Source organism: Bos indicus, chromosome 15 (genome assembly GCF_029378745.1).
Source record: "Bos indicus isolate NIAB-ARS_2022 breed Sahiwal x Tharparkar chromosome 15, NIAB-ARS_B.indTharparkar_mat_pri_1.0, whole genome shotgun sequence".
Lineage (NCBI taxonomy): Eukaryota > Metazoa > Chordata > Mammalia > Artiodactyla > Bovidae > Bos > Bos indicus.
In genome coordinates this window covers 51777218-51805208 of record NC_091774.1, presented here as the reverse complement: position 1 = coordinate 51805208, position 27991 = coordinate 51777218, and the positions used below count along the sequence as shown (strand labels likewise).

At 49.8% G+C, this 27991-nt stretch overlaps 2 protein-coding genes and 1 long non-coding RNA gene across 13 annotated transcripts in view; 2 read left to right on the top strand and 1 right to left on the bottom strand.

Annotated features, from left to right (window-relative positions):
• Positions 1–5: 5 nt before the first annotated feature.
• Positions 6–13581, bottom strand: RHOG (ras homolog family member G). Its single transcript, XM_019974350.2, has 2 exons — positions 13441–13581; positions 6–1214 (listed from the first exon to the last, which is right to left on the bottom strand). The coding sequence occupies exon 2, from the start codon at positions 1152–1154 to the stop codon at positions 579–581; it is 576 nt and encodes a 191-aa protein (XP_019829909.2). The 5' UTR covers positions 1155–1214; positions 13441–13581; the 3' UTR covers positions 6–578.
• Positions 13582–13617: 36 nt separating this feature from the next.
• Positions 13618–14518, top strand: LOC139187327 (uncharacterized). Its single transcript, XR_011570878.1, has 2 exons — positions 13618–13713; positions 14326–14518. It is a non-coding gene; the product is annotated as an uncharacterized lncRNA (long non-coding RNA).
• An 11040-nt stretch (positions 14519–25558) lies between these two features.
• STIM1 (stromal interaction molecule 1) overlaps positions 25559–27991 on the top strand; it is a 203766-nt gene continuing 201333 nt past the window's right edge. For 3 of the 11 annotated variants that reach the window (XM_070803805.1, XM_019974860.2, XM_070803810.1), the window contains exon 1: positions 25560–26314. In XM_070803805.1, coding sequence (XP_070659906.1) covers positions 26186–26314 — 129 coding nt within the window. In that variant the 5' untranslated portion in view covers positions 25560–26185. Of the gene's footprint in view, positions 26315–27991 lie in introns of all 11 variants that reach the window. The other 8 variants (XM_070803804.1, XM_070803809.1, XM_019974861.2 and 5 more) reach the window with 6 other exon arrangements.

The following is a 27991-nucleotide window of genomic DNA, read 5'->3' as shown; positions in this document are numbered from 1 at the left end:
GGCCATTGGAGACAGGAGGTTTTATTGATGCTGATGGGGGTAGGAGGGGCCCCCAGGAGCCCGGAGGGTGTGGGGGTGGGGCTGAGTCAGTCAGCGGATGCTAAGGCTTAGGCACATGAGGGTAGGTTAGGGCACATTCATCTTCTTAGGATTCTGTGGCTCCTTCTCTGGGGCAGGGAGAGCGCATCATGAGGGCGGAGCAATCGAAGAGCAGCGAGGGAGAGGTTAGGGATGGCAGAGCGCTCCTAACCTGAGAGAAGGCACCACAATAGGCAGCAACATCTGGTCAGTAGGGGGAAATGGGGAGGGGGCACCTGGTTGGCTTCTTGGGGAGGGGCCCGTCCTCAGCCTGGGTGAGCTCTCAAGAATACCTGGTGTTCCCAAGCAGAGTAGGGCAGGGCCCAAAGCCCCTCTCCCTGTGGGCCTCCTTCAGAAGAAAAAGGCACTCGGGGAGCCCCCTTGGCAAGGGGTGCCAGAATTAGTCCTTAAGGCACAGCTGGGGGCAGACAAGGCGCCAAGGCACAAAGGCACAAATGGTTGGGGCGGGGCAGGGGCAGCCTCCAAGCTGAGTGCCAGGGTCACAAGAGGACACAGGACCGCCCACGCTTGACAGGCGTGGGGTTGAGCACAGCCCGGACAGCCTCGGCAAACACTTCCTTGACGCCGTCCTGCTGCAGGGCCGAGCACTCGAGGTAGCGCACAGCGTGGATCTGCTTGGCCAGCGCCTGGCCCTGCTGCGGCGTGATGGGCGCCTGGCCCTGCTCCTTCAGGCGCCGCAGGGTGTCAGGCTGGGCTCTCAGGTCCTTCTTGGTGCCCACCAGGAGGATGGGCACATCAGGGCAGTGGTGGCACACTTCTGGATGCCACTTGTGCCGCACATTCTCATAGGAGGGCGGGCTGGCAATGGAGAAACAGATGACAAACACGTTGGTCTGAGGGTAGGAGAGTGTGCGGAGGCGGTCGTACTCCTCCTGGCCCGCTGTGTCCCACAGGTTCAGGTTCACCGTGCGCCCGTCCACTGCACTCTGGGCGCTGTAATTGTCGAACACTGTGGGGATGTACTCCTTGGGGAAGGCGTTGGTTGTGTAGCAGATGAGCAGGCATGTCTTGCCCACGGCTCCATCGCCCACTACCACACACTTGATGCTCTGCATCGTGGGTGCAGCTGGAGGCTGTGCCTCCTTCCCGTTCTGGGTCCCTCTGGATGCAGTGACCTGTGGACAGACGAGAAGGATACTCTCGGTTAGGGAGTCCTAAGAAGAAAGGATGGGGGCATACAGAGGGGAACCAGCTCCAGTTCTATTAACCTGACACCATCCTGCAATCCCATCAAGACAGACCACAGACAGACAGACATAAAATGGGAGACAGGTCCTGAGACCAAGCAAGGATGCTCAAGAATAAGGAGGCTGGCACTAATGTGTAATATATTATGTGAAGCATGTAAGTTCTGATGGCAGACTAAGGTCAAAATCTAGTTCTGTTATCTCCTAGCTTTATGACCCTGGACAAATTACTTAACCTCTCTATGTCTCATTTTCCTAATCTGTAAAATGGGGATGAAATAATACCTACTTCATTGGGTTGTTGTGAGGATTATATACATTAACACGTGTAAAGCATTTAGTACAGGGTCTGGTCATAATACAGAGAAGGCAATGGTACCCCACTCTAGTACTCTTGCCTGGAAAATCCCATGGGTAGAGGAGCCTGGTGGGCTGCAGTCCATGGGGTCACTAGAGTCAGATACGACTGAGCAACTTCACTTTCACTTTTCACTTTCACGCATTGGAGAAGGAAATGGCAACCCACTCCAATGTTCTTGCCTGGAGAATCCCAGGGACGGGGTAGCCTGGTGGGCTGCCATCTATGGGGTCACACAGAGTCGGACTCGACTAAAGTGACTTAGCAGCAGCAGCAGCTGGTCATAATAAGCATTCAATAAGTATTAGCTACTTTTGGCCATAGGACTGGAAAAGGTCAGTTTTCATTCCAATCCCAAAGAAAGGCAATGCCAAAGAATGCTCAAACTACTGCACAATTGCACTCATCTCACATGCTAGTTAAGTAATGCTCAAAATTCTCTAAGCCAGGCTTTAGCAATACGTGAACCGTGAACTTTCTGATGTTCAAGCTGGTTTTAGAAAAGGCAGAGGAACCAGAGATCAAATTGCCAACATCTGCTGGATCATGGAAAAAGCAAGAGAGTTCCAGAAAAACATCTATTTCTGCTCTATTGACTGTGCCAAAGCCTTTGTGTAGATCACAATAAACTGTGGAAAATTCTGAAAAAGATGGGAATACCAGACCACCTGATCTGCCTCTTGAGAAATCTGTATGCAGGTCAGGAAGCAACAGTTAGAACTGGACATGGAACAACAGACTGGTTCCAAAGAGGAAAAGGAGTACATCAAGGCTGTATATTGTCACCCTGCTTATTTATCTATGCAGAGTACATCATGAGAAACACTGGACTGGAAGAAACACAAACTGGAATCAAGATTGCCGGGAGAAATATCAATAACCTCAGATATGCAGATGACACCACCCTTATGGCAGAAGGTGAAGAGGAACTCAAAAGCCTCTTGATGAAAGTGAAAGTGGAGAGTGAAAAAGTTGGCTTAAAGCTCAACATTCAGAAAACGAAGATCATGGCATCCAGTCCCACCACTTCATGGGAAATAGATGGGGAAACAGTGGAAACAGTGTCAGACTTTATTTTTTTGGGCTCCAAAATCACTGCAGATGGTGATTGTAGCCATGAAATTAAAAGACGCTTACTCCTTGGAAGGAAAGTTATGACCAACCTAGATAGCATATTCAAAAGCAGAGACATTACTTTGCCAACAAAGGTCCGTCTAGTCAAGGCTCTGGTTTTTCCAGTGGTCATGTATGGATGTGAGAGTTGGACTGTGAAGAAGGCTGAGCACCAAAGAATTGATGCTCTTGAACTGTGGTATTGGAGAAGACTCTTGAGAGTCCCTTGGACTGCAAGGAGATCCAACTAGTCCATTCTGAAGGAGATCAGCCCTGGGATTTCTTTGGAGGGAATGATGCTGAAGCTGAAACTCCAGTACTTTGCCACCTCACGCGAAGAGCTGACTCATTGGAAAAGACTCTGATGCTGGGAGGGATTGGGGGCAGGAGGAGAAGGGGACGCCAGAGGATGAGATGGCTGGATGGCATCACTGACTCGATGGACTTGAGTTTGAGTGAACTCCGTGACTTTGTGATGGACAGGGAGGCCTGGCGTGCTGCGATTCATGGGGTCGCAAAGAGTCGGACACGACTGAGCAACTGAACTGAACTGAACTGATTTTTCCTCCAGGAAGTACTGACACCAAAGGACGGTGCAGATGTGTAGGGATCTACTAGACCCTCTATCAGATATGCACCCCTCCCACTGGTATACTGGAGACCGCTTCTGGCACAGGTTACTCTAAGATGCAGCCATGGGTGGAGCCTCCCATCTCAGGACCCACCAGCCCCAGAGCACTGACACTTCAATTCCAAACATGACATCTTGGCTACTGACTGCAAACCGAAATGTGTTATGAGAAGCCTGTTGAGTAAGGGGCACAATTCTCTAGGCAGCTGCCAATCTCAAACTAGGGTGCCCTGGGAATGGTGAAAAGGAGGGAGAGCTTACACCATCATTCGTGGAAGCAGGGGAACCCTATCTGGACACACAGAGCCAGGCTGGTGACTCAGTGCAGGGGAACACTGGAGATAGAGCCAAGGCTGGGATTTGGTCTGGAATCTGGGTGTGTAATGATGAGTGAGGCAGAGGCCGGGGGTCCCAGACGTCTGCATCTTCTCTCAAGGAGGGTTAAAGCCCAGCCAAGAGGGATGAACAGAAGAATAAGACAAAAATTTGATTTTCCCCTTAATCTTCTATCCCTTTCCTGAGATCATGGCCTGTGCCTCTGAAGAATCTGAGCAGCTTCTGGACTTTTGGGCAGAGAACAGTGTCATTAAGTACTATCACTGAGAAGATATGCTGGTATCAGACTGGTCAAGGATTCTAATCACAGCTCCACTAACTAGTCAAATATGATTCTCAGGCAACATATTTAAGTTTCCTAAGCCTCAAATTTTCTCATCTGTAAGATGGGGATAGAGCTGGTGAGACTATAAAATAAGCTAACATGTAGAGAGTGTTTGGCATGAGGCATGGCACACAGGAAGCGGCAAATAAGTCAGCTGCTGTAATTATCTGTGGGGTAAGTTTGAGAGGAGTCCCCCTTCCAACCATCACCTGGTCACCTCTGAAGGTCACAGGCCCTTGAGGTGAGGAACTGCTCTTCCGAATTCTGGAACAGAACAGAGCTTCCGGAAACCCTGTGATTATTTATACTGCTGTGGCAAGGGTAGTCCTCTAATTGACTACTTCCTCTCAGCCACGGGGGACTTTTTCTGGCTAGTATGTGACTTCCTTTCCCTGCAGCTCTCTCACAACCAGGTCCCTGCTCCCTGGGAGGGGACAGCTCTGTGTATGACAGTATGACACACCCAGTTCTCTTAGCTATCTCCTGCTCCACCCAAGCGCTATCATCCCTGGCCCATCTTCTCCATTTCACTTTATACACAGCAAAACTGTACCCTGGTCTGCCAACACTTATCCTCCAACCTGTCCTCTCAACTATTGGTCCCAAAGCCTCAAAAATCAAATTTGGAGGGACCAGGGGGAATCTACCACTGGAAAGTAGAAAAGGAATCCTGGTGGTGTGGAACCTGCATAGAATCCAGGGCTTGGTCCCTCCCAGCTCCCCCTCCCAGGCCCCAGCTTCCCCTGGGACCAGCTGGGAGGGAAGTGAGTTCATTCTATGAGGCTGCCTCTCTGGTTTACAGTAAAAATATTTCCATCTTATTTGCATGAATAAATGTGTGTTCAACCTCAGAAGAGCAGATAGAGGGCCTCAAGGGTATGGGTCCAGAAAGAAGACAAGGACCCTCTAGGGCACTTGAGGATTTGGGACTGGAAGTCAAGAGAACTCAGCCAAGTCCTAGCCCCAGGGCTGCTTTGCTGCCAACTCACTGCAACCAAGCAAGAGGCACTTACCCTCTCTGGGCCTCAGTTTCCCAATCTGTGAAATGGAGAGAAAAAAGCCTGTGCAAGGATACTAAGTGGATGAGATGAGACACTAAGAAGCCTGGGGGCAGAGGACAAGATGATGGAGATAGGAAAGGCCCCTGGGAGCACAGGGTCGGGGTGGGAAGGTTGAGTCAGTCAGCAAACGCCTAAGACCTTGGCACCTGAGCTCAAATCAGGGCATGTTCATGTTCTCAGGATTCTGTGGCTTCTTCCTTGGGGGAAGAGACAGCATCTTGGGGAGGCGGTGTTGGTGCCATTTCTCGTGTCCACTGGAAAGTTGAGGAGAACCCAGCATCTTGAAGAGCAGATGCTCTCTAGGCCTGTAAATCTTTAGCTGCACACAAAGCAGGGGAGTGGCCATGGCTGTATGACCAGGAACTCCTCCCCCCAAGCCCAGCACTGGGCTGGCCTAGGCAGGAAGGCAAGGAGGGGACTCTGGCTGACAGTCACAAGGCCAGAGAGACCAGAAGTACAGCTGGCTCCAGGCAGCTTTCTAGGGAGGGGTTATCAACCAGCAATCAGTAAATCAGCCCTCAAAGGAGCGAGGAGGGAGCAGGAAGCTTCCGGGCTGGTGAGGGAACAGGGACTGACACCGGAAAAGGATCACGAGGGAGGCAGTGTCCAGAAACAGGCAGGGCAGAGGCAATACAACATAGGGCCAAGGGCACCAGATCCCTGACTCTGACCTTCTGGGATCACCTGCTGACTCTACCCCTTGATTAAAAGCCCTCCACGGTACAACCCTTTACAGACCACATGGTATTACATTTTTTCATCCTTCTAACAACTCATTGGTACTATTCATACTTGCAGATGAGGAAACAAACCCAGAGCAGTTAAAATAACTCAACATCACACAGCTAGTCAGCACAGGACCCTCCCCCCCTTTTTTTAAACACAGACTCCAATTTTGCAATCCAAAGCCCTATGCTTTCCTCAGTGTGTCACACAGCCTCCAAGTTACCCTTACCAGCTGACTTTGTGACCTTAAGCCTGTAACTCACTTCCCTTCCTGGAACCTTAGTTTCTTCATTTGTATGACAGGCGTGATAAAACTCACCCTCCCTGTCTCAAAGGGCAGCAGGGAAGATCCTGGGCACAGGGATGAACATGCTTTATAAACCTGGACGTGGGCTGCACATAGAAGGTGGCAAAGGCAAAGCCTTTCCTACCGAGAGGCTGGAATCATTGAGTATACAGGTGCTTGAGAGGTGGCAGCAGCCCAATTCTCCCCATTCAGGGACAGTTCAGACCCTTATCCTCTCTCCCAGGACAACTCTTTTCTCTGAACACCTATGGCCTGAACTGGGTCGAATAAGTTCCCATAGCTCATTTAAGGAGGGCGCATGCTCAAAAGGTAGGATCTAGCCTGTACCATGCAGGATAAAGAACAGTCAATGCTGTAGGAGGCCAGACAAGGACAATGGCCTGCCTGGGGTTGGGGGATCGACTGTAACTTATTCACTAGGTCACTTAAAAAAAAAAGAACTTTTGTTTAGTATGTAAATAAACATTTGCAGATTAGTATAGTCTTAGCCATATTATAATGACTTGTTCTGGCTTTCTATTCTCAGCTTAATTCAGATCATGCCTGGTCCCTCATCTTGGCTTTCAGAGTTATTCATAATCTGGCAAAGGTTTTGGAGTCAGATAAAGAATCCGCTTGCAACGCAGGAGACACAGGAGACTCGGGTTCGATCCCTGGGTCAAGATCCCCTAGAGAAGTTAATGGCAACTGCTCCAGTATTCTTGCCTGGAGAATCACATGGACAGAGGGGCCTGGCAGGCTACAGTCCAAGGGGTCACAAAGAGTTGGACACAACTGAGTGACTGAGCACTCTACACATTCCACAGAGCTGGGTTTAAATCCTAGTTCTGCCATGATGAGCTAACCCTAATAGTATCAACCCTATAAGGCTGTTATATAGATGAAGTGCGTTGATACACAATGTGTATGTACTAAGCAGGTACTTTGAAATGGGAGTTCCCTGGTCCAGAGGGGTCTTCACTGTCCTATGTAAACAGGCCAGGATCATTCTGGCCTCTGAACTTTTCCTCCTGTTCTTCTCTCTGCTGCCACTCCTTCTCCCCTCTCAAATCTTACTGACTCAAGACCTAGCTTAAGTCTCATGGTCCCAAGAGACTACTGGATTCTCCTTTCTTTGAACTTCCACAGTATGGCCACCCTTGTAACCCTCCTTTGGCTCTGAGTCACGATCCTTCTGCAGTAGTCACATACAAGTTCCTTAGCTTGTGGATGCCCCCCTGACCAATACTGAAGCTTGACCTCCTCGACTCCCCCACCAAAAAGCTGAGTACAGGCTTCTGATCTGCATGCTTCTGTTTCAGTTACTGAGATCTGCATAAACAGGTCAGAAGCCCAGAACTGGACTGACACCTCCATAGTCCAAATTGCAGTGCTGAATCTTACTGGACAGGAGTGGCAGCCAAAAGCTTTGACTGGGATAGGCAAGAATCTTTCCTCCCAGTGTCAGTTTGACCTGGCTCCCGCAGGGAGCACAGTCCAAGGGGCTCATCCTATCTGAGCATAGTCCCCAGAGCCTAGCCTGTACCCAGTGGGGCCTGGTCTTGGGGTGTGGCCCAGGCAGGCCCAGAATGGGGGAGGGAAAGGAAGCAGCATATTGCCTGATTGCCAGATCTCTGTGGCAGTTGTAGCAGGGGAAGTGTCCCAACTGGGAGTGGGGGAGGGGAGGAATAGGCCCTAAGAGCTGGGGGAGTATGAAGGCAGTGGGAACTTACTGGAGCCTTTTAATCTGCCTCCCTGACACGGGAGATCCCCTCCTGCAGTCCTCCCTGAAACTCATCCTAACTATACATCACTCGGGGTATTCTGATCCTAGGCTCTGGCACATCACCCAGATCCTCTCCACAAGCAGCCTCCACATTCTCTTCTGTAGAACACATCAAGTAGCCATATTCACTGTCCTGGTGAGAATCCAGCATTTCTCCATTTCCACCCTTCAGTCTACCACTCAGCAGCTCAGAAGACTCCAACTGCCTCAAAGGATCCCCTAATTTGTCCTCCAGAGCCAAGCACCACTGCCACCTCCTCCAGGAAAGTTTTTTTGTAAACCACCCAAGTCACCAATGACTTATTCCATCCAAGGTCTGGGTCCTGATTTTCTCACAGGTGCAGTCTATCTCAGTCACGTGGAAGCTTATCTGAATCTCTTGTCACTAGACTGGGAAGGCCTAGAGGGTAAGGTCCTGGCCATGTCTTTCTGGGCTAAGCATGGCATGCAGTGGCTGTCAGTAAATAGCTGAAAGAACTCAATCTGTCCTTCATGTCTTTGCACATGGGAGTTCCTCTTTCTGGAATTCTGCTCCCCTTCCACTGTCACCCCACTCCACAGCCTCCCAGTCCTTCAGGGCCCAGCTCCATTCCCCAGCTTCTCAAGGACAGCATCCCTTCTGCCCCACCTCCCCCAGTACTGTTATTTAGGTTCATTGTGCTGAACTAACATGAGCTTCATGAGGAGGGAAATCTGTCCTGCCTACTTCCACAAGCCCAGCAGAGGGCTGAGCAAAAGCTGCAGACTGACTGACACCTCCTCTCTCATCAATTCAGACTTTGATTCTGGGAAGAAGGAAGGGCCTCCAGGCCCAGGAGACACCAGACAAGGGTAACTAATTTCCTCCCCTTGAGTATGATTTAGGGTAACTGAGGGAGTGCCCTGTCCCTCAGCTGGAAGAGTGAGAGGGGTTGGAGCAGGCATAGCTCTAGTCCAGTGCTGATAAGGAAGATGGGTAGGAAAAGTGGTACTGATGAGGCTAAGGACTGGAATATCTGAAGACCAGGGCTGGTCAAAGATGAGGTCAGGGTCATGGTCATGGTCAGTGTTAGAAACAGCTTCAGAAGTTCTGCCAGTCTGTCTGTCTGTTTGAAGGGGGGAGTAGGAGAGGCATGGTACGAAGAGGCTCAAAGGGGCTGCAGCTGGGCTAGCAGGAGGAAGCTGGGGGAGACATGAGGTCAGCATGGGGCTGGGACCAAGCCAAGGGCTGAGTCTTGCTTTTTCTTCCCCTTCTCCCATCAGCAGGGACAGAACCCAAGACAGCCTAGTTCCCAGCCTTAAAAAAAAAAAAAATTCACGCTGGAGAATTCTCCACCTCTTTCCATTCTCCACCCTTTAGCCCCCGTGGAGGATCCTGCAGACAGAGTAGGAGATGGAGGGAGTTGAGTCTACCCACTAGGGATCGGGGAGGAGGAGGGTACAAGACAGATATAGTTGGGAGGGGTGTGGGAGGCTGGGGCCCTTTCACTCAGTCCCAGCTCCTCTCCTTCTCCTGGTGTCCAAGCACCTGGGGTGCTCCACATACAGCCAGCCCCAGGGCCAGCGCAGCAGGCTGGGGGAGCTAAGGAGGCTGCCCTCCTCCCCCACCAGGCAGCACAGAGGAAGGCTGAACACTTGCTTCCTCCTCCTTCCTCCTCCCCACTAACAGCAGCTCAGCAGTCCTGGGGCCCCACGGAAGGCCCGTGAAGTGGCACTTCCTTTGCCTCTGCTCATTTCACACGAGGCTGTACAGAACTGCCATCCTCCCAATCCTGCCTCCCCACCTGAAAATACCCAGAGACCCAGGGCTGCCCAGACACTTCAACACCGCCCCAGACCTGAGGGGGTTTCCACAAGGGAAAAAAACATCAGGGAGGAAACTCCGGCATCTATTTTCCACTGTCAGTGGGGCAGAGCTGGAGCCGGGCATCGGGTACTCCCCCATGTTGCTGTCCCCTGGCAAAGTCCCTGACTCTCTGGCCTCTTCTCTTGTGCTTTGGGGAAAGGGGCCACACACCCAGACAGCTACTTAGACCTGTTCAAGGTGGGGTCCAGAGTTGGGGGCCCCGCTCTGAGGAGCCTCTTGAGGGAAGGAGAGTCAGAGCTATCAGTATTCTGTATGCTCTTTGGAGCTATTGATAGGCAACTCCTTACTTCTGAAGCTGAGCCACAAGACAGAAAGCTGACAAGAGTTAGTTACAGGATTGTGAGCAAATCCAGGACAAGGACCTGGGTTTCCTGACCTCTAGCCTGGGAATGGGCCCACTGCTCTGACCTCATTCAGGATGACCCTACCATAGTTTATCCCTTCAGGAAATGGGCCAAAGGGGCCAGGTTGACATCTGAGCCTATTTTGCTTCCAGGCCCTCATGCCTAGCCAGTGCTGGGGCATCTGTGATTCAGAACTGACATTACTGGACAGACAGCCACTCTCCCAGCTGAGGAGAGCCTCCTCTAGGCTGGAGCTCCGGGGGAGATGCCCTACCCCCATGACATGAGGACAAAAGAGGAAGCTGGACCCTGGACAGGAAAACCAATCTGTTCTGGGGAGGCGGCCCAGGCTTTGTCTTTGGTTTCCCTCTTCACAGAACCCTATGAGCCTCACCACTCACAGGTATACACTGTGTATGCAGGAGGGGTCTTTAGTCTGGGCCCCCATCTTCTTTTCAGTTGCTCAGCTACCTGCATTCTAATATCTTCCCAACTGTCTCACTACAGCCACAACCTCTCAAATCTTCCTGCTCATGACCCCCTAAAAATTTACACCAGCCACTTCATCTGCCGTAACATCTTGCCAGAAACAACTCTCCATATCTTAGATTCTCAACCAGGATCTTGACCTGAGTCACTTCTCTTCATGTAAAGACCCTGACCATAGTTTTTTTAGCCAAGACCTCAATGGTAGCCTCCTATAGCAGGTACATATTCCTCACCCCCACCCTCTGCAAAATATTTTCCCACTTAGATTCCTCCCACCTTGGTTATATTTTTCCGGTGGTGGCTTTCATGCAATTAGCTCAAACTTTCAGTGGGGCCAGGTCTTGTCTGGGAGAACCCCTGTTTCATCCATCCTATCTTTACTCTTAGAATTCTGTTGGTTGCTCATTTATCTAAAGTACTGGTTTGGTAGGTGGGAAGTCAGGACTCCTGGGTGGTTTTTTAACTGAGCCCTGATGCTGGGAAATTCCTTGCATATATGTCCTCCCCTGAGCTGGGATTTTTATGCAGGTCCTTGGGACTTCCTGCTGGGGTCAAACCTCTATACCTCCCAGAATGTCAGTAGGACAGACAGGAGTGCGGAGGAAGAAACAATCATGGGAACAGACAACTGTGAGAAGGGAAGGAGACATAATGGGGTACAGGAATGGTCCTTAAACCTAGCTGTGCTTGGGAATCCCACAAAAGTAGCACTTGCTGTCCTCCACTTCTCTTCTAGTGGAGAGAAATGAATAGAGTAGACCTGAGAAGGCAGAGGGAAGCATGATCTCTCAGCATGCATCCCAAAGGCTCTAGAATGGGGACAGCAAGGCTTACAAAGAGCCAGGCCGGATTTCAGTTAGACTCGGAAGAAATTCCCGACAGAGAGGGAACAGGCTCTTAGGTGAGAGGGAGAATATTAAGGATGCCTGAGGAAGAGGGGTAAGCAGAACTCTAGAGAGCTTCCTGGTCACCAAGGCGTTGATGCAGCCCAGGGCACGTGGGAATCTGGCCTGGGCAGCCCTGAAAGCAGCAGGAAAGAGCAGGCAGACACCTTTGCCTCATACCCCTCTTTTTTTCCTGAACTGGAACTAAGACATTTAAGATTGAAGTTAAACCAGCCATAGTCTTCCCTCTTGAACCCTGTACTTTCCTTCCGTCACACCTAGCTGACCTGGTTCCCTTCTCCCCACCAGGCGGTGCTGGAACCAGTGAGCAATGCAGTCAGGGACCTTTAGGCTGTCCCCCAGGCTCCAGGCCTGGCCTCTTGACTAAGCACCTAAGGGTCTGGGAGATTTTGATTTCCCACGGCCTCTCTCACCAGTCCTATTCAATATTGTGTCACTCTACCCTGATACTCCGAATGCTACAGACTGCTTCCTCCTACCTAACCACAACCTCACCCACTGCAGGTTCCCTTCATTCTGCTGGCTTCCCCTGCTCTGGGCCCTCTCAAGGCTGAGAGCAGTTATTTTGTCTCCAAAAGATAAAGATATGTACGTGTAGACACTTGCACGCACATACACATCTACAGAGGTTTTCCAAACCCTTCATCACTTTTATCAAGGGGAGGCTGCAGCCCGCCTCTCTGAATTAGGGTGGTCTGAAAGGTTCCCCAAAGCTGGAGATTCTTTACTGAAACGGAAGGAGAAGACAGGGATCCATCAAAGTGAGGGCAGACGGAAGAATCAAGAGGGTGGATATGTGTGCAGAGCCAGAAGCTGGGCAAAGAAGGCAGCAGGGAGGCCACAGGGATAGGACAAGGATGGACAGAGAAGCAGGGCAGGGGAGAGGTCAGGGGCCAGGCATGACTGTGTGTTTGGGGGAAAAGCAACTGGAGAGGATGCGAGAAGAGGGTGACAAAGGCTTTGAGAGTAGAGTCTGAAGAAGGAATGGAGGAAGACAGAATGAGAACTTGTAGAGTTCAGGGACTAACAATGGGGGAGAGGGAAGACTAGGAGATGGCTCATCATTTTCCAAGGCGAGAGTCTTTGTGGCCTCCCAGAAGCCCTATTCTCCCCATCTCCTACAAACAGTCCTGCTCTCAGTGAGGCCCTCTCGCTAAGGATGATCAGCACCTCCGAGTAAGAGCCCTTCCACTTCTGTAATAGGGGAAGACCTGGTTCCTTTCCTTCCTCCGTCTACCCCGCCAATGAGCAGTGCCAGGCAACGGCTAGCTAGGCATAGCCGATGTTTGCTCACTACAATACTTGTTTCTCCGTTCCAGGGATGGAGAGGTTATGCTTCAGACAGAGACACACAGAAGCACTGGGGTCGGCCGGGGGTCCCCCACCCTCCTGAGCACAGGGGACCCTTGGGCTGCAGTCTGGACCGGCGTCGATCTTCCAAGGAAGGAGCTCCTTCTCCGCAGCCCAGGGCTTCAGAGGCAATAGACAGCCTCTCCCTCTACCTCACAAGTGTCACAACTGCCAAAGCAGTTCTCTAGCCCAGGGGCCCCTTCCCCTCAACACACTTCAGAACAGCCCTCCCGCAACTCCTGGGGGCACCCCATCTCTGAGTCCCATCTCCCAGCTCTGAGCTCTTCCCCTCAGAGACTTTTCTCTCGGAGCGGGAGCCCCTCCGACCTCAGGAGTCCCTCGCGGCTCCCGGGGGCCGGTACCGCCGCCATCGGTACAGGAACCCCCACCCTCCCGGAGCCGTCGCCGGCTCGCAGTGGCCCGTGCCCGTCCCCGCCCCGCCCGGCCGGCCGCGCCCGCCCAACTTGGAGCGAGCCGAGCACCTCCCGCCGCGGCCTCCCGAAGCCAAACTTCCCGGGCCTGGGCTCGCGTCCAGTCCCGGGCCGGCCGGGCTCCCTTTCCCCGGACCCTCAGCCCGCCGGCCGGTGCCGGGCCTCACCTGGTGCCCTCCCCGCTGCGGGGGAGCCGGGGGCGGCGGCAGCTGCTCGGGGCTTGAGAAGGAAGTGAGAGCGGGAGGCCGGAGGAAGTGGGGGGGGCGGGCCCGCCGGCGGGGCGGGGCGCGGGAGCGGGCCGGGCCGGGGCGGGGCCCTACCAGGAAGTCAGCGGGCCGGTCCCCCCCACCCCCGGTCGCCCCCAGCCGGTTGGCCCCCGGTGCTGGGCTCCCTCACCCCAGCCCTTTACCTCTGAGGCCTTTTAGGTCAGGGCGTCTAAGGTCAGTCCTCCCAGCCTCCTTCTTGCCACCCTCACCCCAGCAGAGGCCCTAGCCTAGGCGCTTGGGTTTTGTCCCCCTTCATCGTATCTCGCCCCCACCCACCCCTGCGAGAAGATGCTGAGAACGGGCGCCCCTAGGCCTGGTGCCTTCAGTCAAGCCCCGGGATCGAGCGATGGCCCAGGCTGGGATTTGGCTAGAATGGGTCCGGCTGGGACAGTCCCCACCCCTGCCCCGAGCCCCGGGGGAGCGCGGGGTGGCGGTGATTCAGCAGTGGGAAGGCCCCAGACCCCTGGGAAGGGTGCGGAGACTGGGGGAAGGGGAGCTGGCGTCAGCACCCGGGGAAAGACAAGATCAGCAGAGGCGCAGGCGGAGCCGCGGGCCCCAAAAACAGGATGTCGTGTCGTTGTTCCGCACCCGGCGGCTCCGCGCGCCTGGGCTCCGGGGAAGAGGCGGGGCGGGGCCAGGACGTGGGGCTCCCCTCGCCCCCTCTTCTCGCTGGGGCGCGCAACTGCTTGGGACAGAAGGACCGCACCCAGCCCTGAATCCTGCCGGGGCCCTGGGGACGGGCGGGTGGGCGGACTCGTGGGCGCCCTCTGGTGCTTCTGCTCTTAGGTCTTGCGCGTGGAGCTCTGACTTGAGAAAATATTCTTCGTCCAACACAAACTTTCTGAGTGCCTACCACGTGGAGGGCTGCGTGCTAGGTGCTATAGAGGAAAACAGAGACGTTAACGAAAGGCTCCTTGTCTCCAAGAGGCTTTCCAGAGAAAGAGGAAGAACAACTCCTAGAATAAACTGTTCAACTTTTCTGAGCCTCCATTTTATCTTTGGCGATATAGAATGACATCCCCGTCATCCTGTAGTTGTGAAGATGAGAATGGATGTAAAAGGCCTGCTGCCAGTGGCTGGCTCACAGTAAACACTCAACAAATACTTCTTTTTCTCTTTTTAAAAATCATATTAATGTAAGAATGAGTTCCCAAAACACAACGTGCCTCCCCACATCTTGGGGTCTTTGTGCATTCTATTACTTCCGCCTAACTTCTGTATTGACTGCCAGGCGAAATAGGCTCAGCCTTTCACAATCTGTCCTTAATGGACCACTGCCTCCAACAAGACACACACACACACACACACACACCACCTCTGCCTTGCACTTGGTAGTCTCTCCCAGTGCTGTCTAATCGAAATGTGAGCCACATATGTAACTTAAAATTTTCTAGTGCTGACATTTTTTTAAAAAGTAAAAAGAAGGAATTCCCTGGAAGTTCAGTAGTTAGGACTCCACCCTTCCATTGCAGGGGGCACCTGTTCAGTCCCTGGTCAGGGAATTAAGACCCCATCAGCTGTAAGTCCTTCCCCCAATTTAATTAAAAAGAAACAGGTAAATTTTAATTTTACTAATATATTTTTCTTAGCCCAACATATGCAAAATATTGTCATTCAACTTCAACATGTAATCAGTATAAAATTATTGATTATGAAAATGAATAGGCTATTTTATATTCTTTTTTTGTGCTAAGTCTTTGAAATCTAGTGTATGTTTTACACTCAGAGTACATCTGAATTTTAGCTAGACACATTTCAAATGCTTGATGGTACATGTAGCTAGTGGGTATGGGAACAGAGATGTTAAAACCTCCATCAGATTCAGGCTGGTAAATGACTGAGTGGATGAATTCATTCTCCATGATTTTTCTGCTCAAGCATCCTCAGAACCTCCAGGCAGAATTTGGGTCTCTCTCCTCCCTCCTCTGGAGAAGGCAATGGCAACCCACTCCAGTACTCTTGCCTGGAAAATCCCATGGATGGAGGAGCCTGGTGGGCTGCAGTCCATGGGGTCGCTAAGAGTCGGACACAACTGGGCAACTTCACTTTCACTTTTCACTTTCATGCATTGGAGAAGGAAATGGCAACCCACTCCAGTGTTCTTGCCTGGAGAATCCCAGGGACTGTGGGGCCTGGTGGGCTGCCGTCTATGGGGTCGCAAAGAGCTGGACACGACTGAAGCAACTTAGCAGCAGCAGCAGCAGCCTCCCTCCCCACAACACTTGAGACATACTCCTCTCTGTGGAGGAGAAGAAACCAGGAAAGACAAGGGGAAAATCTGATTTCCTTCCATATTCTAATGGGAGCCCATGGTTGGTGCTTGGCATCTGATGATGAAGGAAGCATTGTGAGTTCCCATTAAAGACAGGGTTTAGTGGAGGACCACATACTAAAATGGCTTTCATGAAGCCATTAAAAATTGTGTCCTATGGAGAAGGAAATGGCAATCCACTCCAGTATTCTTGCCTGGAAAGTCCCATGGACAGGGGAACCTGGCAGGCTACAGTCCATGGGGTTGCAAGAGTGGGACATGACTTAGTGACTGAACCACCACCACTAATAGGTATATATTTCAAAAGTGAGTGAAATTACTTCTCAATCAGGTAGATAAGTAGAAATTTCATGAGGATTATCTACCCCATGGTTTAGAAATAATAACTGAAATATGAAGAGAATGACAATGACTATAAATAGACAGCAGAACAAGGGTGAAAAAAAAAAAAAAAACAGGAAAATGTTTCTATTCAATGATTGGAAAGGATTGAAATTTGGAGCAAAAGTGTTACACAGGCAGCTCTGAGGGTATATAGAAAATAGTTCAAGGCCATATTGTCCTTAAAACTACTGTAAGGCATTACAACCTAAATAAGCAGTTGGAAGGTTTTGAGTTGGATCCCAACGTTCACCATTAATTAATTTTTCTAGAATTAAAAATATGCAGAAAAGTTTAGAAAGTGTAGCTTATAGTGATGAGGAATGTCTACTGACAATTTCATAGGAAGAGACAAATGTCACAAATTGGGAGAATGAAAAGCTGTAATTCCAAAAGACCAGTGTCTATGACTGGCCTTCAGTATTAGTAGATGTCTATGAAAATATTGAATAAAGTAATTAATCTGAAAAAAAAAAATTGTGTCCTAGAACAAAGGTGTTTGAACTGTGTTTCTAAAGTTCTCTTCCCAGAACTTGAGTGTGGGAAAATAGTGGGGCTCTGGCCTTCCTTCCCTTCAACTAGAATTGGTTTGCTTTTGTCTAACTTACATACTAGTGTTCTGAATAAAAGTCTCATTAAAAAAAAAAAAGTTTTCTGCAAAAATATTCGAAAGTCAATTTTAGAAGCATAGCGGTAAAGATAGGTGCAGGAGGCCAAAAGCCTGGATTGGCAGCCTGGGATGACTGCATTTCCTAAGGCATTGGTCTTGTTCATGCCTGGTCCTGGTTCAGCTTGCTTAGGTGGGAGAAGCTGACTTGGCCTTGAGAATGTCATGATCTAATGGGATCCAGGACTGCTATATATCAAGCTAATCGCAAACAAGGAAAGGGCCCTGGGCTAGGCTTCAGAAGAACTGAAGCCTAGTCTTGCCTCAGTCAGACTGGCTTGTGAGACTTCAGACATGGTCTTGCCTTACTCTGGGTCCCAGAATCTTCCACTGGGAAGCAAGGAGTTGAACCAAGATGATACCTTTGAGCTGTGACCTTCTATGATACATTCTTCAAAATAATCATTAAGTAATTAAGGTTTATGCATATAACATATTGCTCATACTTCTTTAATACCATTTAGGTCATCTTGCTTTGTGCTCCAGTTAATTGTATCTGTGTCTAATGTCTGCCTTCTCCACTAAATATACATCCTTTGAGTTTGTGTCTGATTCATCTCAGTGTCCACCCACTGGGCCTGGCACAGACAGGCCTGAGCACACATTTGCCTTCAGTATATTGTGGAACAAAATTGCCTTAATAACCCATAACTAATATGTGTGGACGCGTCAGAGGCCAGGTGAGTTGAGGCTACTTTTATGGCATGGGTTTAGGAAGGGCCAATAAGGCCAAAGGAGAGGGAGACAGGTAGACAGGTGGAGTGTCTGCAAAGGCTTCTTGGAGGAAGAAGATAATGAGACAAAGAGGGTAGGAAGAGGGCACAACCCCAGATGGGCTGTTTCTTTCATTTGCTTTCCCTGAATGGGTGAATCCTTGGTAGACAGTGTACATTTGTGTTCACAAGCAGCTGAGAGAAAAGGTCACTGAACTAGGACATTTAGAAGTGAGACAATATATGAAAGGACTTGGTGAGGTTGGATAGAGGTCAGAGACAGGTTCTGGAGGGAAACGGTCCTGGATTCAAATCCTTGTTGTACCACTTACCTTGTGGCTTTTGACAAGTCACATGACCTCTCTTATTCATTCCTTAAACACATATTTATCGAAAACCTCTGGGCCAGGTATAGTGTCACATGCCAGTGATGCAGTGGTGAAAACAAAAAGACAAGCCCCTATCCTGATGTAACTAGCGAGGAAGATAAATCTTAAACAGGTAATGATTCAAAAGTACAGAGTGCTGTAAGAGTATATGATAGAGCTGTTTAGTTTCATTTTAAAATCGGAATGACAATACTGTGTACTTTGTGGGATTATGAGGATTCAGTGAAATGAGCAAGCCAAGAGTCTAGCAGATTGCCCAGGGTACAATGAATAAACATTACTTAATTTCTCCATTCACTCATGTTGTTTTCAAGTTATTACCCCTGATAATTTTTCCTTCTTTCTCAAGGTCAAATGCTAAAGCTGCTTCAGTTCCCCTAAAAGCGCAAGATGGAGACAGAGAGGAGGAGAAAGGCCCTCACTGGTCTCACCCCTGCCCTGATGTTTTCCAAATGGGTCTTTCCAGCCTGGTCCTCACTGAGTTCCAGCTTCTATAACCCACCAGTGGCACATAGGATCTTCTGCTCAGTCCTAGTCCCAGCCTCTTCAAGCTAACCCTAAATCTGAAAGTCTTAGTTGCTCAGTTGTGTCCAACCCTTTGTGACACCGTGGACTGTAGCCCACCAGGCTCCTCTGTTCATGGGATTCTTCAGCAAGAATACTCGAGTGGGTAGTCATTTCCTTCTCTAAGGGATCTTCCTGACTCAGGGATCGAACTTAGGTCTCCTGCTTTGTAGGCTCATACTTTACAGTCTGAGACAACATATCTGAGCTCTTTTTCTCTGATGTGGCTCCAGGGACTCAATTGTCTTGATTCCCTGGTCTTCCCTTTCTCAACCTGCCTGAGTAGAAATGGGAGTCTCCCCCTCCTCACTCTTCTTATTGCTACCCCCAAAGACAAACACGTCTCATTTCATGAAATGAGAACATGATGGACAGAACAGGAGATAGCAGAAAGAACAAACGGGAAGTGGCAAATGAAACAAATGTCTGGAGTTGCATCCTCTGATCCATTGTATCCTCCGATCCATTGTTCTTGATTCCCTCTAAGGAAATAACTGGATGGGGGGAGGGGGAACTAAGCACATGCCCAATCCCTTCAGGAGTGTCCTTCCTCTCAGACAGGCAGTACAATAGTTGTCCTGTTTGCCTCCAGGACATCTTTGCATCTTTGAGATTCTCCAAACCAGGTGGTACCCAGGTCTTCTGGCGTACTCCCCTCTGGGAAATTCTTTCTTCTTCAGCCCTGGTATTTTCCAGGAGCGGCTCAGCTTGCCCAGAGTCATGCAGCAGAGCCAGGATGTGAATCTAGTCAGTGTGACTCCAGACACCCTCCTCTTCCCTCAGTGCTTGTACACAGCTTGTCTGACTGCTGTAGGCAGTTACTTGTGTAATTCTGTGTTCCTTCACCTGCCCCATATCGATTTCTCTCAAGACATTATCAACAAGTTCTAATTACTCTTCATCTATATATTTCCCCTAAAAACTGAGCTCTTTGGGGGTATGAACTGGGTTGTTACAAACAGGGGCTCAGTAGATGTTAAATGAATGAATGAACATTGGCATTAAGAGTCTAGCAGGGCTTCTGCAAAGGGAGATGATTCTCTTTGTGAAGCTGGCCTGGAAAAAATTGTTAGAAGCCGAGATTTCTGTCCTCATTCCCTACTCAGCCAGACTTTGGGCAGCTTCTTAGTGATAGCTGTACTTGCCATTTTTGGACACCAGGGAGCAGCACTGATAGATAATACAGTCTAAACTCACAGATTCCTAAATTTTTCTGAGCAGATTTCGGACTCTTTAGCACACTTCTTCTGCAGATTCTCACTTTCCAGATGAAAGCTATTGGTAATCAGAAACCCTCTGGTGTAGAGAAAGGACAGCTAAGCTACTATAAAGAACACACATCATTCATTCATTCACTTTTATCAAGTACCAGTTCTGTACTGAGTATGGTCCTAGCCTGAGAGTATACAATGGTAAATGAAATGAAGTCCTTGATGAGCTCAGAAGCTAATGGGGAAGACAGATACTTACTAGATAATCATAATTTAGCTATTTAAGTACCCTAAGGTATAGCAGAAGACAGGAGAGACAAGGTAAGTCAAAGAGGGAGTCAAAGGAAGGAAGGTGACTTTTAAGCTGACTTTATTATTTTTTTGAGCTTTTGGTTCATGCTATACTGTCATCAGTGGTCAAGGCATGGCTGATTTATATTACTTGAACTGAGAATTGAAGGATGGGGAGGAAATCCCAAAGGAGAAAGAGAACATGACACAATTCATCTTAGGTTCAGTTTCTTCATCTGTAGAATAAGTGTAGTCTCTGACTTACCTAGCAGAGGTCTTGTGAGGGAGAGATAAGATAACAGATGTGAAAGCTCTTGCAAATAGTGGAATAGAGGCATAAAAATTGTTAATTAGTTTGATTTAGCCAACATCTGCCGAATGTAGAGTGATGCAAGGGAGATAATCTTGGTATATGGTAAAGGCTTGGTATATAGGTTTTAAGAAAACACTGAGGGGACTTCCCTGATGGTCCAGTGGTTAAGAATCTGCCTTCCAATACAGGGGACTTGTATTTGATCCCCTGCTGGGAAACTAAGCCTGTGTGCTGCAACTACAGAAGCCTTCATACACCTTAACTAGAGAAAATCCACATGTGGCAGCGAAGACCCAGTACAGCCAAAAAACCCAACATTAAAAAAAAAAAAAAAAAAGACACCAAGATGAAAAAACAAAGCAAAACCAATCTCTTGGTTTCCTCCTGAGACTCACAATGTGGTGAGGGGCTCTTACGGAGGCTACACTTAGATGAGAACACAATGTAAGGTCAATTGAGGTGAGAGTCACAGCTTCTGATCCAGAAAGATCCATGAGGTCTCAGGTTTTTCCTACCTTGCTGTGCTGTGCTTAGTTGCTCAGTCGTGTCCAACTCTTTGCAATCCCATGGACTATAGCCCGCCAGGCTTCTCTGTCTATGGGGATTCTCCAAGCAAGAATACTGGAGTGGGTTGCCATTCCCTCCTCTAGGAGGTCTTCCCAACCCAGGGATTGAACCCAGGTCTCCTGCATTGCTGGTGGATTCTTTACCAGTTGAGCTACCAGGGAAGTCCTTTCCTACCTTATAGAATATTAAAGCTGAACTGGATCAATAACTGGGTACCTACCCATCCTATAGTTGGGGAGACTGAGATCCAGAGGGAAACTAGCTTTTCTGATGTCACATCATGATCTGGGAGTCAGAGATGAGACAAGAATGTTTCTCCTGTTGTCCAGGCCATGGTTTTTGCTTTCAGACACCATTTATTTTTAATTGTGGTAAAATACACATAACATGAAATTTACATTTTAAGTGTGTTAAGTACATTCATATTGTTTGGCAACCAATTTCCAGAGCTCTTTTCATCTTGCAAAATGGAAACTATATCTTAAACAACAATTCCCTATCGTCCCTTCCCCTCAGCCCTAGTGACCACTATCCTACTTTCTGTGTCTATGAATTTCACTACTCTGCTGCTGCTGCTAAGTCGCTTCAGTCGTGTCCGACTCTGTGTGACCCCAGAGACGGCAGCCCACAAGGCCCCCCTAGTCCCTGGGATTCTCCAGGCAAGAACACTGGAGTGGGTTGCCATTTCCTTCTCCAATGCATGAAAGTGAAAAGTGAAAGTGAAGTCGCTCAGTCGTGTCCGACTCTTCGAGACCCCATGGACTGCAGCCTACCAGGCTCCTCCGCCATGGGATTTTCCAGGCAAGAGTACTGGAGTGGGGTGCCATCGCCTTCTTCATTCACTACTCTAGGAAACTTATATCGCTGGTGGTAAAGAACCTGCCTGCCAATGCAGGAGATGTAAGAGATGCAGGTTCAAGCCCTGGGTCAGGAAAAAAGATCTCCTTGAGGAGGCATGGCAACCCACTCCAGTATTCTTGTCTGGAAAATCCCATGAACAGAGGAACCTGGTGGGCTACAGACCATAAAGTCTCAAAGAGTCAGACACGCCTGAAGCAACTCAGCATGAGGCACGAGGAACATATATATTTAAATATATATATATATTTATATATATTAAAATATATAAAAATATATATTATATAAGTGGAATCATATAGTATTTGTCGTTCTGTGACTAGCTTATTTCACTTAGCATAATGTCCTTAAGGTTCATTCATGTTGTAGCATATAGAAGTTTCTTCCTTTTTAAAGCTGAATAATAGTCCATTGCATATATACACATATATATAGTCATCCATTTATGGACATTTACTTGTGTTGCTCCCACCTTTCAGCTATTGTGAATATTGCTGCTATGAAAACGAGTGTACAAATATCTCTTTGGGACCCTGCTTTCAATTTCTTTTGGCATATGCCCAGAAGTGGAATTGCTGCAGCATATGGTAATTCTATTTTTAGTTCCCAGACACCATTTTAGCCTCACAGGAAATGCAACAGGCTCCGAGAGTCTCAAGGTCTTGGTGTGAATTGGTAATAGACTCTTGCTTCCTGCCTCCAAGACCCCAGCTCTTTGTACCAAATGGGTTTTGCACCCATACCCCCAAAGAAATCACATGGTAGCTAAGAGAAATGATGCACTTGAATTTAAAAGAGCTGTATTAAGCTTGATTTACTTTCCTCTTTTGTGTTCTTTTACACAAATGAGTGCGCAGGCAGGTGGACTGGGTCAGGGAGAAATTATAAACTTATAGTCTGAGATCAATTTAGGCTACAGATGCGCTTTATGTGGCCTATAAAGGGTTTCATACCTTTAAAGGGCTGAATCATTTTTTTGTCTTTAAAAATTTTTTTAATTTAATTTTTATATTGGTGTATAACTGACTTACAATGTTGTGTTCATTTCAGGTGTACAGCAAATATACACTTTGTTCAGTTGTACATATACATATATCCGTTCTTTTAGAGATTCTTTTCCCATAAAGGTTATTACAGAATATTTTTTTATAAATTTTAAAAATAATTTAAAAAATTTATTTTTGACTGTGCTGGGTCTTCGTTACTGCGCAGGCTTTTTTCTAGTTGTAGAGAGTGGGGGCTACTCTCTAGTTGCAGTACGCAGGCTTCTCATTGCAGTGGCTTCTCTTGTTGCTGAGCCTGGGCTCTAGGGCGGGCTCAGTAATTGCAATTTTGGGCTCTAGAAAATGTGTATTTGTGACTCAGTTGTGTCCGACTCTTTGTGATCCCATGGACTGTAGCCTGCCAGGCTCCTCTGTCCATGGGCTTCTCCAGGCAGGAATACTGGAGTGAGTTGCCATTTCCTACTCCAGAGAATGTTCCCCACCCAGGGATCCAACTTGAATCTCCTGCATTGACGGGCAGATTCTTTACCATTGAGCCGGTTGTTATAGAATGTTGAATAGAGTTCCCTGTGCTATACAGTAGGTCCTTGTTGATAAAGGGGCTATATCATTTAAAAGTCCAGACTTCCATCTTCTCTTAAAGATGATCCAGCAATACTGAGTCCACCTTCCTGCCTGCCCCCAGGGTGCCCCAGTCCCTACCACTCCCTATTGCTCTCATCTACTTCTGTCAATAAGATTAGCTATTTTCCCACTTTGCTGTTTGAGTTTAAGGCTATGAGTTTATCAGGGGCTTATCTTCTGTTAGGGCCAGTTTTCCAACATACAGTTGTTAATAAATATTTGTACAATCAAATGAATTAACTTATGTCAACTAGCTTTTGTGAGCACTTACTACATATAGGGCCTGTGACTGGATGGCCATTTCCCAGAGATGAATAAAGCACAGGCCCTAACGTCTGAAAAGTCATAATCCAGTGGGGTGGTGGAAGACAGATATGTATATGGTCCAATTCTGGACTTGAGGTGGTTGAGTAGAAGTTTCTGAGGAGAAGATCTTAAACTGTATCTTTCAAAAAATATATATTTATTCATTTATTTGCCTGTGCTGGGTCTTGGATGCAGCACGTGGGATATCCCATCTTTGTCGAAGCATGCAGGATCTTTAAATTGCAGAATGTGGAATCTAGTTCCCTCACCAGGGATTACTCCCCTGCCTTGGGAGTGCAGAGACTCAGCTGCTGGACCACCAGGGAAGTCCCTTGAATTGTATCTGGAAGAATGAGAAGTCAGCCTTGTGAGGGAGTTGATGGGGGGGCCCTGGAGGGGAAGAGAGTGTTTTAGGTAGAAGCCACAGTAGCTACGAGGGCTGGGAGGTGGCTGAGATTCCATGTGCTTGAGGAACTTAAGACCAGTGTTACCGAAGTTTAATAAGAGAGTGGGGAGAGTGGTAGTAGATGACGTCGGAGGTGTATTTTTATATTAACAGCCTAACTCTTAAGCCCGGCAGCTGTTGGGCAAATCCGTGTTCCCGATCTTCAGAGGGCTTGCTCAGAACAGGTAGCTGGCTTAGCACGGTCAGGGTAGGGCCGGGGCCTAATCCCTTCTCCTGCCGCCGGTGCCAAGGACAGGGCAGGGCACAGAGCAGGTTTCAGTAAAGATCTGCTGACAGCACACTTGAGAAGAGAACAGGAAGTGCAGGCTCTGTTGAGGGAGGCCCAGACGCTTCTCCCTCTTTATAGGGGCACTCGTTCTCAAGTCGCTACCACCCTCAAGCCACACACAGAGCTGGGAGAATGAGATGCAGGGAGGAACCTACACAGGCCCTACCCGCAGAAACCTCAGAGGGGAGGGGGTAGGGGGACGGGTAGGAAAACGGGCTGAGAGAGTTAAGGGAGGGCATCCTACTTAGCTTGGATGGCGGGAGGAGTGGGGGGAAGCAGGTCAGGAAGGCAGATATGGGGCCCTTTGGCCATTTAGGAATGTGTGGGGCCATTTTACCTATACAGGTTTGGACGCTTCACTTTGTTTTCTGGCATCATTCCTTCTGAAAACACTAGCAGGCCCCAATGAGTTTCCCCCCGGGGCGGGTCCTCGCTCTAATTCCTCAGCCCTCTGCAAAGGGGCAGAGCCTCCCAGCGAGCTCCGATCCGGGCCGCATAACCTAGCTTTGCCCACCAGGGGCCGCTGCACAGGGGTGACTAAGCGCGCGGGTTCCTAAGCTGCAGAGAGGCGGAAGCCGATTGGCTGCGGGGCGCGGCGAGAGGGGCGCAGCCTGGGATGCCGGCCGGGAGTAGGGGGCTGGGAACGCGCCCCCGGCTGAACCGGGCCGGGTCGTTGTGGCCTCGGGCAGTACCCGGCGGCAGTCGTAGTGTCCAGGCCCTCTGCCCTGCCCGGCTCTAGAGCTGAGGCGAGTGGATCGGCACCGAGGCCCGGAGATCCGGGCTACTGTCATCATCGTCGCCGCCGCCGCAGGCCTGGGTTACCTGAGCGACTTGCGTGTCAGGGCCAGCCAGCCCGTCCGTTTGCGGGCGGTTAGCACGGGAGAGACTCTAGTGGGCCAAAGGGAGGCTTGGGACCCGACCCTTGGCTGGGGAGAGGGCTCCTAGAGGAGACTAGCGCTGGCCGGGAGAGCCCTCCGGGGTCTGTGGGTGCCGGACGGCTGCCTACAACAGGTTATTCCGGGATAAGCCCGGCGCTGGGGCGGGCCCGGGCTTCGCTGGGGGCCGGGCGGCGCTGGGCGGGCCTGCGGGAGAGCACGCCCCCGCCCGCCCCGGGCCCGCCCCGCGCCTCCCGCCGCACGCCCGCGAGCCTCTATCCCGGGCCTGGCCCGTGCGCGTCCGCCTGCTGAACCTGGGCACCGCCGGCCGGGGCACGGGACTGGGCGGGATCGCTGACCTCGGCCTTGGAGGCCTGGGATCCCCGAGCCACCCGCTCCCGCGGGGGCCTCGAAGTCGCACGCCCTCCCCGAACCTGCGCTGCTCGCGGATTCCCGGCGGGGCGAAGCCAGGTGCCCCCTTCTTCTCCTCCTTTTTCTCCCTCCCCCACTCCGGTGCCCGCGGGAGGTCCCGCCCGCTCACCCACTCCCCAAGGGGTGTAGCCGGCTGCGGAGCGGACAGCGGCTCCGCGGCCACCTTGTCCAAACTCTCCGGAAGCGGCTCGAGCTGACAGGGCACTCAGGCCGTCGCAGATCCAGCGGACCCACAGTTGGGCCGGAGACGCCGGCCTTCCTCCCGCTCCCAAACTTGGAGCACTTGACCTTTGGCTGTCGGAGGAGGCAGACGCGCGGGTGGCTGGACAGCTGCGGCACCTCGAGGGCATCTTGCCTGGGGTTCCAGGACCGGGCTCCCGACTTTGCCTCTGAGATCCTGAGGTGTCTCCATCAGGCGCATGTTGACTGAGACCTGGAGTCATGGATGTGTGCGCTCGTCTTGCCCTGTGGCTCCTTTGGGGGCTCCTCCTGCATCACGGCCAGAGCCTCAGCCAAAGCCACAGCGAGAAGGCGACCGGCTCGGGCGCCAATTCTGAGGAGTCCACTGCAGCAGGTAAGGCCTTGCCACGGGCAAGAACTGAGTTGCCCAAGTGGGGAAGTTTGAACAGTCGGTTCTACACTTGTGATTGATGGAGGACCCACTCATGACACTGCCAGTTTTTAGGAGTCCAGGGAGTTCTTTCCTTTCAGGAGCTATTGCTGATGTCTTTTGAACAACTTTCTTCATCCCTTCTCAGGATGTCTTTTGTTGGCAGAGAAAGACGGTTTGCTTCTGGCGCACCTTGGCCTTTCAGATCAGCGAGTCAAGACCCTGTCTCAGGACTACTTGTCTGGAATAATGGCCCGGGCAGATGATAAGTCTATTGCTCTTGGCCAGTTTCAGCACTTGGCAGCACAGGGGAGGTTGAGGCTACTTGGACTGGGCAGGGAAAGTCAGGACTGAGCCAGCTTTATTACTCTGTAAGTTAGTGTTGAGGTGTGCCTTGCTATTCCAGTGAGTGTGGGAACCCTATTTCCTCCCTGCCCTTAGGTAATCTGCTGTCTCCTAGCTGTGCCCATTTGAAATATCAAAGCAGTTCCTTAGATGGAATGCTGTTTATCACTAGGGAGTTAAATGGACTTTTCTTGACATAGGCATGATATAATTCCTGGGACCACTTGTTGACTTACTCTGTTTCTTCTGACTGATGATGGTAGGAGTTCCACAATATTTTTGATCTGTCCTGCTTTTTCCTGTGTACTCATCGAGCCTTGTCAAAAAAGTAGGAGCCCTGGTGCTCTGTTGCAGGAAAAAAAAAAAAGCACCTTTAAAATTCAGTTGTTTTATACAAGGCTTAGAAGGAATCCAGTTTTTTACCCTCATGTCTCTCACACTGTCACTGGGATCTGCCCAAAGCAGTGGGCTGCAGAGTAAGGAGAATTTATAGCTGGATTCTTTCTACGGATGGGCAAGCTCAGGTGAGGGGTAGCCTCAGTGAATACCCATTGATACAAGGAGGAAAAGGAAGTGTCATGGTGGCCAGGAAGTTTCATGGATGGATTCTGGGGCTGGCTTTGGTGGTAGACCCTTTCTTAGGTAATCCCCCTTTAAGTTCCTTGACTGGGCTGGGTGTGATTATAGGTACCTCAAGGGTTAACTTACAAATGAGGCCAGAAGTTGCCTTATGTATAAGCATGGCACCTAGGATGTAGCTTTGAAGATAGGACCTCCTTGCATATTGATCCTGTTTCGCCACACATTGTCTCCTTGGCCCCTGAAACTAACTGAAAGCTTGGTTCTCACTGGGCTGTGAAGGGGAAGACTAGTAGGCCGATGTAGGTCAAACTGTGAAGAAGACTTGAGGAGCATTTCTGCTGTCCCAGTGACATCCCTGTTTGTAACTAATAATATGTTCCTTTTTCACCCTAAAATATGAGTGCCTGATGTAAAATGAATATATATATATATATTTTTTTTTTTTTGGTCAGCGAGGAACAGTTCTATATTTTAGACACGTGCTAAAAGGGATGAAGTTTTGAATTTAGGCACTAGCTAGCTGTCAGGAAGATTTGTGTGTTTGTGTATGCCATAGGTAAGAGGCATTCCTCATCTCTCATAACCACCCCCTGAATGAAGCTTACGGAGACAGCCCTCCACACAATGTATTTTAGAGGCCTGGTTATGTTGATTATACTAAAGCTTCTCTTTTGGTTTTTTTCTTCCTCTCAGTTCAGAAATTACTTTCTGTTG

Bases quoted from the DNA above. Each gene is read 5' to 3' on its own strand.
- RHOG (XM_019974350.2), bottom strand. From the start codon at position 1,154: ATGCAGAGCATCAAGTGTGTGGTAGTGGGCGATGGAGCCGTGGGCAAG.